This window comes from Oncorhynchus kisutch, linkage group LG15, assembly GCF_002021735.2.
Source record: "Oncorhynchus kisutch isolate 150728-3 linkage group LG15, Okis_V2, whole genome shotgun sequence".
Taxonomy (NCBI): domain Eukaryota; kingdom Metazoa; phylum Chordata; class Actinopteri; order Salmoniformes; family Salmonidae; genus Oncorhynchus; species Oncorhynchus kisutch.
In genome coordinates, this window is record NC_034188.2 from 9,377,810 (window position 1) to 9,390,381 (window position 12,572).

Consider the following 12,572-nt stretch of genomic DNA (forward strand, 5'->3'; position numbering starts at 1 on the left):
CTTAATGAGATAGTATGCTGTGAATCATGTTGGACTTTGACATTTAATGCTCAACATGATGTGCCTCGTTATGTTCATTAATATGTCTCTGCTTTACTTAAAGGCCCACTGTGATTTTTACAACCATTATATGTGATTTCAAATTACGAAGTCTGTTCAGAGCCTTTTCCTTAAAGGCCCACTATGATTTAAGTCTGTTAAGAGCTTTTTCCTTGAAGGCCCACTATGATTTAAGTCTGTTAAGAGCTTTTTCCTTGAAGGCCCACTATGATTTAAGTCTGTTCAGAGCCTTTTCCATGAAGGCCCACTGTGATTTTTACAACCATTATATGTGATTTCAAATTACGAAGTCTGTTCAGAGCCTTTTCCTTGAAGGCCCACTATGATTTAAGTCTGTTCAGAGCCTTTTCCATGAAGGCCCACTGTGATTTTTACAACCATTATATGTGATTTCAAATTACGAAGTCTGTTCAGAGCCTTTTCCTTGAAGGCCCACTATGATTTAAGTCTGTTAAGAGCTTTTTCCTTGAAGGCCCACTATGATTTAAGTCTGTTAAGAGCTTTTTCCTTGAAGGCCCACTATGATTTAAGTCTGTTAAGAGCTTTTTCCTTGAAGGCCCACTATGATTTAAGTCGGTTAAGAGCCTTTTCCTTAAAGGCCCACTATGATTATCAAAGTTATGTTATTACAACTTAAGGGGTGGGCCTTCAAGTGATACTGTATACAAAGAGAGAGCATGCATGGATATCAAATGTGTCATGGGTTTTTAAATTCCTAACAGAATGAATATTTGGCTGTGTTACAGGAGGATGAGGGCGGTGAGGGCCGGTTCAGCTTCACCGCCTATGGCATGGGCCCTGCCTGCCTGCAGGCCAAAGACGGCATGGCCATCAAAGGGAACAACAACAACGCCCCGACCGCCACTGCCGGCCCTCAGGAGAAAACGGTGGAAGAGATGCGCAAGCTCTTCATCGGCCGCGCGAAGAGGATCGACACGGTCTCTCGCGTGGCTTTCCCGCTAGTCTTCCTCATTTTTAATATTTTCTACTGGCTCGTATACAAGATCATCCGAAGCACGGATGTACACCAGATGACGTAAGCAAGGGAAGAGAGAGAGTTCAATACCACACCATCCTGCTCCCAAACCCAATACTCCTCGCTCTTCACTTGCTCACTTGCTTTTGGTGGCTATCGCCTTGGCAAAGGTTATTTATCAATATTTGTTCTTTTCTTTTCTTTCCCTCCCCCTTTTCTCCCTAATAATCCGGACCAGTGCAATAGCAATGCAGTAAAATGCATGATATATGAATGTGGCAATATATTTACCAAACGATAAATCAGTAAATATTACGACTTTTACCGATACATTCAAGAGCTTTGGAATTTATGATAACTGAGAATTAAAAAAAAAAAGAAAGAGCGAGAGATTCTCTTCTAAGAGGTGTTCGGTTTTTTTCGCAACTCGAAGAAGACAAATACTGCATTATAAAGAAGGAGAATTTGGTGAAACATACAGCACTGTAATATAGTATATATCTATCATACATGTAAAAACGGTTATTTCTTCGAAAGGTGTCTGGATGGAACACGAGGGATGGATTTTTAAAAGGATTCTAAGATTGTTCTAAGATGATTTAGTGATTCCATGAATGAAGTGATGCAAGGATCATATGTCCTATATATCTCAATTAGCTTCAATGTGTGTTGCAAGCACTTGTCAACACTCCCTGAGCCCTCAACAGAAACTGAGATGTGGTTTATGCTGCTATCAACTAAATGAAGGAGACTTGATGAGTCAAAATAATATTCTATTGTTTCTAAACGCTGTGGTCAACGTGTTCCTCTGTCTGCCCTTAACTTTATTTATTAATTGCATATCGTTTTTTAATTAACGTGCTCAGTATACATCATGATGCTGTAATCAGCTCAAGCTCTTCTTGGGAACTCTAAAGTCTAATTCTAAAGGGACATTTGCCATCATTCACATATCGTCATTGTTGCATTTCTTAATTTATTTATGCATGTGCTATTTTAAGGATTTGGTACTTCAATCAAAATATGATTAATTAAGAGTAAATCTAGGGAGGAAAAGCATTAGAAAAATCCTGATTCTTCCTACTCATTTCATTGAAGCTATACTGTTAACAATTTGTTTAGTTCTTTTCGTAAGCTCATTGTTTATTGCCCAGGTACAGTAAGATACCCGGCAGGTCGATGGAGGAAAAATGTAGTGAGTTAAGATTTAACAAGAAAACACCTACTGTACCTTAACAATTATTACCATTGATACATATACCCACATTAATAATGTAGCTTAAAAAAAAAGTGTTATTATAATCAGTTTCAAAATATGCCTAAAGATATTCACTCAAAATCATGGAAAAAAGTTTTCTACTTTAACAGCAATGATTAACACATTGTTCTCATTGGTGTACCATACAGTACATGTTATAGTTCACACAACTACAGGATTCTGTGTAACTGATTCATTTATTCAAGAGGCTTGATTTAAGATACTGAATTCCATTACTTCTCACCAGGCTTTTCTATGCAATAATTAATATATGCAATTCTTTTTTTATTAGCTTTACCATTTACAAAACATTATCATGAATCGGTTTGAACTTGTGTGACATCAATGGCTTTTAATCTCAGATATTACAAATCACAGTGCTCATATTTCCAATGGTGGACACATACATACATACATACATACATACATACATACATACATACATACATACATACATACATACATACATACATACATACATACATACATACATACATACATACATACATACATACATACATACATACATACATACATACATACATACATACATACACACACAAGGCCTTCATATCTACATCCCCAAGCATAATGTAAACTATTCACCCTCCTCCTAGGCCCATCATTCTAAACACATTCACATTCAACTACAAGCAGGCCAAGCTACAGTGGCTTTTCATATTGCATATGTAAGACTCTCTGCTCTCTGTAGCCCCACCTCTGGGAAATTGTTTAGCTAGCCTAAAGTGCTGTCACCAAGCCCCAGAAATAAAGACTACACTACTGCTACCACAGGAAATATGGCCTGCGACACATTGTCATGGATGGGAGACTCGGACACAGTGGAAATAAACACGTGGGTTTTTTACATTTAACTTCATTGCCAAATGTTATTTTCCTCTATTTTATTCCAAACCAAATAAGTATTTTGTTAACCTATGATCATTGCCTTCCTGGTTCGGTTTTGAATATGACGACATAAGGGGAAAGATGCCAGAACACCTTTGCAAACAGATATTATGCACTGGTTCAGGATATTGTTTAGGTTTTGTTGTCGTAACTTAAATTGATTCAGTTCTTTCCATTGACTTTCCAGTGTGTGAATAAAGTGCTTCCATTTATTTTTGTGGTAATATGATGCTATTCGATTAACAATATTCTATATTTTGATATGAAACTTTCTCTGCTTCTTCATCCCTGTTTTTCTTCTTCTTCTTCTTGAAAAGTGTAATCCATTACTTTTTTTAACATGTCATAGATTTTCGAATGTGTTAATGATAGTTTGAGGTGGTTTGATGTTTAAGGCTTGATGGACTTGCACAAGAGATTAGAACCATATTTAACATTTCGGGCCAACTATTTCTTAAAATGTATATTATCTTCCAGGTAATTCATACCTTCGAGTTGAGGCAGTATTTGTCAAAAACGTATTGATGTGTGTTTTCACAGACACAGTCGATGGGGTAAATTGATTTGAAGGGCTATCTTTTTCTATTAGTGTTATTTTATCCCAGAAAATTTACTTTCAACATGCATAACATTATGCTTTACCCAAAACTATGCATTTATAAAAGTTCATTGCTTAAAGGGGGTTAAAACGTATTGGTTAAAATATCAGCACAGTAATCATATGTTTTGAAAGTGACAAAAGATTTGATAGTTATTCGTTTGGCCACAATATTTCAGCACAGATTTTGACCATGAATCTTTCCTCAGTTTTGACTTCCTCAGACAAAACTATCCATTAAATAAAATTCTATCCAATGGTGAATATGCAACAAACTAGCAACTAATCATATCATGTACCTCCACTCAACCACCATGATATTCACTCATCCATTCAATAGTTATAGATTGAACTCTATGCCCTGACCATGTGAAGGATCACTGCACTTGGGACAATGCTATATGGATTTATTGTAACCAATTGCTTATTAAGGTGCATTATTACTAGCGCCCTGTCCAGGGTGTGTACTTGTACATCAAGCTGCCTCATGCTACAGAAACAGGAGATAGGCTCCAGGGTTGGGGTCAATTCCAACTTAAATTGAATTTTAATTCAATTGAGGATTGTCCTGGAATTTGAATTGAATACATGGGACATGAATAGGAAGAAGGAATTGAATTGGAATTGAATTCCTGGAATTTACCCTGACCCTGATAGGCTCCTGCCCTACGGGACAAGGGGCAGGGGCTCGGACAAGGCTTACTTTGTTTATTATGTTTTTCAAGATGGAAATGACACTTACTGCTCTGAATAGACAACGTCAATAAGGTCTAATGTATTCTAGAACACTGACACATTCTACAACAAGAATTGTATGTTTAACTTAATTACTCAGCAATTCAATGTTCAAAGTATGGAAGTGGTTAGAATGTTCACTGATGGGGGAAACTCCATTGAACAGATAGGACTTCCTACCCTTCATATCAACCTGACCTATCATAATGTCAAATATTATTGACAATGAAGGAAGTTCATATAATATTTGGCATATAGGACAGAGCAATATGAACATTGTAAAAGTATGAAATTCAACTAGCATGTTATGATTTGTTAGTAATTGCAACAGTTGTTTGATTCTGTTTATTGTCTTTTGAATATATCAGATGCCCTGGTTGTGGTGATGCACTCACCACCCAGTGATAGAGATGGACACAAATAACCAGTCATGAACTGAACTGTACACAAAAATTGAAACTTTTTTTATTTTTATTATTTTTTAGCACAAGTTGGAATGGCCTTAATTTTGTTTTACTTGCTTAAATATTGTGTATTGGCACAAAGTGCACATCTTGATTTGCTAATTACAGTTATGATAATAATCCAAGAGTGCACTTCAGAAGAAGGAAAAAAGTTCAGCAAATCCTTTTTATTTTTCATTAAAATGTGAAAACACTGAATATTTTGCATGAATATAATTACAATGGCAGATATTTTTGGCTTGTACAAAAATGTGAGCAATTTGAAGAAAAAAGGAATGTACAATTTCTGCTGTAAATGTATATAACTAAATATTTATTGAAATATGTCATTATAAGTCATTCTAATTACAATTAAAGGTTTTCTGAACAAAAATGTGTCCCTTTTTTTATTGTCAAGAGTTGGACGGTCGGAGTTAAACTATTACTTCCTGTTTCCTAGCTCAAAGATCTGTTACCCAGGTGAAAGTTCTGTTACCCAGCTCAAAGATCTGTTACCCAGGTGAAAGATCTGTTACCCAGCTCAAAGATCTGTTACCCAGGTGAAAGATCTGTTACCCAGGTGAAAGATCTGTTAGCCAGGTGAAATATCTGTTACCCAGGTGAAAGATCTGTTACCCAGGTCAAAGATCTGTTACCCAGGTGAAATATCTGTTACCCAGGTGAAATATCTGTTACCCAGGTGAAAGATCTGTTACCCAGGTCAAAGGTCTGTAACCAAGCTCAAAGATCTGTTACCCAGGTCAAGGATCTGTTACCCAACTCAAAGATCTGTTACACAGGTGAAAGATCTGTTACCCAGGTCAAAGATATGTTACCCAGGTGAAAGATCTGTTACCCAGCTCAAAGATCTGTTACCCAGGTAAAATATCTGTTACCCAGGTGAAATATCTGTTACCCAGGTGAAAGATCTGTTACCCAGGTCAAAGGTCTGTAACCCAGCTCAAGGATCTGTTACCCAGGTGAAAGATCTGTTACCCAGGTCAAAGGTCTGTAACCCAGCTCAAGGATCTGTTACCCAGGTCAAGGATCTGTTACCCAACTCAAAGATCTGTTTCCAAATCAAATCAACTTTTATTGGTCACATACACACGGTTAGCAGATGTTGGCAGTGGGGTGGCAGCGTAACCTAGTGGTTAGAGCGGTGGACTAGTAACCGGAAGGTTGCAAGTTCAAACCCCTGAGCTGACAAGGTACAAATCTGTCGTTCTGCCCCTGAACAGGCAGTTAACCCACTGTTCCTAGGCCGTCATTGAAAATAAGAATTTGTTCTTAACTGACTTGCCTAGTAAAATAAAAATAAAATGTTATTGCAAGTGTAACGAATTTCTTGTGCTTCTAGTTCCGACAGTGCAGCAGTATCTAACAAGTCATCAAAACAATGTCCACAACAACAACCTAATACACACAAATCTAAGTAAAGGAATGGAATAAGAATATATACATATGGATTATATATTTATTTTTTCCCAGATCAAGGATCTGTGTATAATCATACCAATTAAATCACATCCGTAGGTTGTTGTGATATTGCTAACTAACAAAAAGCCCTTGAGGAGAGAAACATCTCTCTCTCCGCTGAATGATTGAATGGGGCTTTTACTCTAATTGACTTTCAAACACATGTTACATAAATGTTCTGCATTTTAGAAAATTAAATACAAATTGAAATTGTAAGTATTACCCTTTTGTAAGGTCACATTGCTAAGATCCGGTGGCCTAAAGGTAAATTCACACACTACGGAGACGGAAGGTACAGAGCGTAGTGCAGTGTTGCAGTGTCACAAAATGACACGGCTCCTTGTGATACACTCTGGCGTTAGACTTCCTGTTTCATTTTAACCGAAAATTGAGACTCCCGGTATCATTCCTTCCGCAGGGCATTGTTGGGGCATTGTTGGGGCATGTTGGGGCATTGTTGGGGCATTGTTGGGGCATGTTGGGGCATTGTTGGGGCATTGTTGGGGCATTGTTGGGGCATGTTGGGGCATTGTTGGGGCATTGTTGGGGCATTGTTGACGCTTGGTTACTTGGGTCTGATCTATAGGCTACATAGGCTATTCAACAATGCAGCCTATTTTTTCATTGATTTCCCAAATATAATCTCAGCGACTGTTCAAACAGTAAACCGAATAACAAGAATCCACTCAAATAGGTACAGTGGGGCAAATAAGTATTTAGTCAGCCACCAATTGTGCATGTTCTCCCACTTAAAAAGATGAGAGAGGCCTGTAATTCTCATCATAGGCACACTTCAACTATGACAGACAAAATGAGAAAAGAAAATCCAGAAAATCACATTGTAGGATTTTTTATGAATTTATTTGCAAATTATGGTGGAAAATAAGTATTTGGTCAATAACAAAAGTTTACCTCAATACTTTGTTATATACCCTTTGTTGGCAATGACAGAGGTCAAAAGTCTTCACAAGGTTTTCACACACTGTTGCTGGTATTTTGGCATTCTAGTGACTCCTTGTGGCGGGCTGGGTGCCCGCAAGCTGACCCTGGTTGCCAGTTGTATGGTGTCTCCTCTGACACATTGGTGTTGTCTGTCTTGGCAGGGTCGTGTTTTGGAGGACGCATGGTTCGCGACCTTCGCTTCTCCCAAGTCCGTACTGGAGTTGCAGCGATGGGACAAGACTGTAACTACCAAATGGATATCGTGAAAAGGACTAAACGTTTTTTTTAAAATACATTTTAAAGCACTTTGGCTGCGTTTAGACAAGTTGCCCAATTCTGTTTAGTTTTTTTTACCAATCAGATCAGCTCTGAAAAAGATCAGGTGTTAAAAGATCTGATGTGATTGGTCAAAAGACCAATTTGTGGGGAAAAAAATCTGAACTGTCTTAAAGCAGCCTATAAACAGGTTCCCATAAAACCATTTCATGCAGATGAATTAACTGATGCATTAAAAAAGTCACAACTGGGCTGATGGAAACCGGATCTGCCAGTTGTTATATTATTATTAGTATTTTATACCTTTATTTAACCAGGAAAAGCCCATTGAGACCCAGAGTCTCTCTTTCAAGGGAGACATGGCCAAGAAGGCAGCAACAATCAATACGTTACAGAATTAAAACATACAACAATACAACTACATGATCCAGACTAAAACAAGCATTAACACTCCTCTATAACAGAGTCTCCCATCAATATTTTAAATTAATTCAGTGGCACTAACATGTCTAGATGAACCATGGATTTTAGACTATTCCATGGGTCTGGTGCACAAGAAGAGAAGGCAGTCTTGCCTAATACTGTAAATGTCCTGGGGACTTTAAGTAGCAACTACCTAGCAGACCAGGTATGGTATCTGCTGGTGGTGCAGGAGACCAGACTACAGAGGTAAAGAGGGAGTTTACCCAAAAGGGCTTTGTCGATGAACACATACAAATGTATCTTTCTGCACATATAAAGTGAGGTCCAACCTACCACATTGGCACAATGTGTAATGGTGGGTGAGGGACTTGGCATCTGTTATAAAGCGCAAGGCTGCATGATAAACAGAGTCCAGTCTCTGTAAGACAGAGGTTGCATGATAAACAGAGTCCAGTCTCTAAGATGGAGGAGGCTGCATGATAAACAGAGTCCAGTCTCTAAGATGGAGGAGGTTGCATGATAAACAGAGTCCAGTCTCTAAGATGGAGGAGGCTGCATGATAAACAGAGTCCAGTCTCTAAGATGGAGGAGGATGCATGATAAACAGAGTCCAGTCTCTAAGATGGAGGAGGATGCATGATAAACAGAGTCCAGTCTCTAAGATGGAGGAGGCTGCATGATAAACAGAGTCCAGTCTCTAAGATGGAGGAGGATGCATGATAAACAGAGTCCAGTCTCTGTAAGACAGAGGAGGCTGCATGATAAACAGAGTCCAGTCTCTGTAAGACAGAGGAGGCTGCATGATAAACAGAGTCCAGTCTCTGTAAGACAGAGGAGGATGCATGATAAACAGAGTCCAGTCTCTAAGATGGAGGAGGATACATGATAAACAGAGTCCAGTCTCTGAGATGGAGGAGGCTGCATGATAAACAGAGTCCAGTCTCTAAGATGGAGGAGGCTGCATGATAAACAGAGTCCAGTCTCTGTAAGACAGAGGAGGCTGCATGATAAACAGAGTCCAGTCTCTGTAAGACAGAGGAGGCTGCATGATAAACAGAGTCCAGTCTCTGTAAGACAGAGGAGGATGCATGATAAACAGAGTCCAGTCTCTAAGATGGAGGAGGATACATGATAAACAGAGTCCAGTCTCTGAGATGGAGGAGGCTGCATGATAAACAGAGTCCAGTCTCTAAGATGGAGGAGGCTGCATGATAAACAGAGTCCAGTCTCTAAGATGGAGGAGGATGCATGATAAACAGAGTCCAGTCTCTAAGATGGAGGAGGCTGCATGATAAACAGAGTCCAGTCTCTAAGATGGAGGAGGCTGCATGATAAACAGAGTCCAGTCTCTAAGATGGGGGAGGCTGCATGATAAACAGAGTCCAGTCTCTAAGATGGAGGAGGATGCATGATAAACAGAGTCCAGTCTCTAAGATGGAGGAGGATGCATGATAAACAGAGTCCAGTCTCTGTAAGACAGAGGAGGCTGCATGATAAACAGAGTCCAGTCTCTGTCAGACAGAAGAGGCTGCATGATAAACAGAGTCCAGTCTCTGTAAGACAGAGGAGGCTGCATGATAAACAGAGTCCAGTCCCTGTCAGACAGAAGAGGCTGCATGATAAACAGAGTCCAGTCTCTAAGCCGGAAGAGGCTGCATGATAAACAGAGTCCAGTCTCTAAGACGGAAGAGGCTGCATGATAAACAGAGTCCAGTCTCTAAGATGGAAGAGGCTGCATGATAAACAGAGTCCAATCTCTAAGACGGAAGAGGCTGCATGTATATACAACAAGTCACCATAATCAATTACAGAGAGAAAAGTAGCCTGAACAAGCTTCTTTCTAGCCATAAGCAGGAAGCAAGCCTTGTTACGAAAATAAAAACAACATTTCAATTTAAGCTTTGTCACAAGATTATCAACATGAACTTTAAAGGACAACTTGTCATCCAACCTAGTTATTTGTAGGATGACACTTTTTCAATGGATAAGCCACCAGAAGTGACAATGCTAATGTTCTCTGGCAGAGTTCTAGCTCTGATAAAGGTCATGAATTTAGTTTTTTTTTGTACATTCAAGACCAGTTTGAGACCATAAAGGGAGGCCTGCGGTGACTGAAAAGCAGTTTGGAGCTCTTCAACAGCCTGAACCAGAGAAGGAGCACAAGAATATATAACTGCATCATCTGCATATAGATTGCTGGTTGCATCCCATTTCCCAAATCATTAATGAAAACTGAGAACAACACAGGAGCTAAAATGGAACCCTGGGGCACACCTCTATTAATCTCTAGAAAGCCAGACTTGTGATTGTCAGTATATAACACAATGTGTGCTGTCAGAAATATAGTTCCTAAACCAATTTACTGCCCCTTCACTGAGACCAATGTTTCTGAGTCTGGCTAGCAACAATTCATGGTCAACTGAATCAAAGGCCTTTGAAAAAATCCACAAACAGACCAGCACAATGTTGCTTTTTATCAAGTGCATTAATGATGTCATGTGCCACTGCCATAGCTGCAGGTGTGGTGCTGTGCCCCGATCTAAAGCCAGACTGAACCCCACTCAGTATGTTCTTTTCAATTAAGACGTTTTTTACACTGTGAGTTCACTAGGGATTCATAGACTTTGTCCAGGATAGGGAGTTTAGAGATAGGACCATAGTTATTAGCATCTGAGAGATCTCTGATTTACAAATGCTGGGTATGGAATTGGTCAAGAGACTCAAGTTGAAAATGTGAGCCACAGGTTCAGTAATAATAACAGCTGCTATCTTTAAGAGGTAGGGGGTCCAGGTTGTCTGGACCTGCAGACTTTTTAGTGTCTATTGCCTTTAGTTCTTTATAGAACTCAGTATAAGACACAGGCTCAAAGTTAAAATGGTTCATGAGGGCCTATATTATAGTTGACTGTAACAGAGCTGACATTAGAGGCCTGGGACCCACCATTATCAAAAACTGAACCAGCAGATATGAAGTGCTTGTTAAAAACCCTGACAATATCATCTTTATCCTTCACTTCATTAGAATCCATCATTAAATGGCCAGGAAGGCCAGAGGATAGATTAGAATCTGACACTGATTTGATTAGCTTCTAGAATTTGGTAGGGTTGTTTAGGTTCTATGACTGTATTTAAATTGTCATCTGATTTGGACTTCCTGATCTATCCTGTGTATTTGTTTCTTAGCGCTCTGAAGGAGGCCCAGTCAACAGGAGTATTTGTGTGTCTAGTTTAATTGCTGACAGACCATTTGTTCGTTGGACATGGTGGGATCTTTTTGTGACGGTAAAATGAATTATGCGAGACATAGCGGTGGAAACGCCTTTATGCGCAAGTATTGATTTAATAACCATCATATTGAAGTAAACTTGGAGTCACGCGATGATATGTGTTTGGTCCGTGCAGTTTATTAGGCTACAGATTAAATCAATTATCATGAACTTCACAGGGTGTTGAAAGTGCACATGATGAGCTTGATGCTCCTTTCCAATAAATATCTTATTCTGGTGAGATTATGATGTTTGGCTGCTGGTTGACAAATAAAACAAATATCGCTCTTATCCAGAATAATTTCTAAATGCAGGTAGCCTACCAGCACTGTATCTGCCAGCTGTTGGCTAGAAAGCACGTGTGAAGACCAGAGTGGGCACGTTTGCTGTTTAACACAACAGTTTGTGACAAAACCATCAGTAGAGTTGAAAATGCGATGGAAACCCATTTAACTTTGTATTTTTTCATTCAGTACAATGTCATTTAACCACAAAAGTGATTTTTTTTATGTGCACGACGTCTTCACCCACAGCCTTTTAATCCGCAATGGGTCCGTTTGATGGAAACACATCTCTGGTGGGGAAATTGCGGGTATTGTTTTATGCAGATTTTTGAATATTTGTATGTAAATCTGTCGTAAATTGGATGGAAACCTAGTTTATGACACTTCATTAAACAACTAAAGGATATGTCCCAAATGACACCCTATGCCCTACATAGCGCAGCATTTTTGACCAGTTCTGTTCGAAAGTAGCGCACTACATCTCCCTCATCTCTTGAGTTATGATGTAGAAAATCTCCTGGTACACAGTGACTGACTGAACTTCCTCCTCTTAAACACACAATAGGCAGATTTCCATTGACCCAGGATTAATCGGTAAAAGCAATGTGCAAAAATAATCATTGCGATATGTGTAATAAAACGCCCGATATAGGATACATTTTCTAAAGATCAAGACACATTTAGTCTCTGTTTCGACAGCGGTGCATTTTTCTTTTGTTGAACTTTCTTTATTGCGACACGTGACGCAAACTATGATCTCTAAATCATTTTGATGGTACACGTAGCACGTGATGTCATCACATAACTATAAAGCGCTACTTCACATTTGATTCTAAATGCATGAACTTCCTCCTCTGTAACGTGATATTTTTAGCTGTTGGATGACGATGACCCAATAAAGGACTGGGTTCCGTCATGACGTT

The 12,572-nt window shown here is 39.1% G+C and overlaps 1 protein-coding gene across 1 annotated transcript in view; it reads left to right on the forward strand.

Annotated features, from left to right (window-relative positions):
- Window positions 1–1,160, forward strand: part of LOC109878039 (glycine receptor subunit alphaZ1-like) — a 90,985-nt gene extending 89,825 nt beyond the window's left edge. The window contains exon 11 of the mRNA XM_031789593.1: window positions 807–1,160. Within this exon, the coding sequence (XP_031645453.1) occupies window positions 807–1,100 (294 nt within the window). The 3' untranslated portion in view covers window positions 1,101–1,160. The remainder of the gene's footprint in view (window positions 1–806) is intronic.
- The last annotated feature ends 11,412 nt before the right edge of the window (window positions 1,161–12,572 follow it).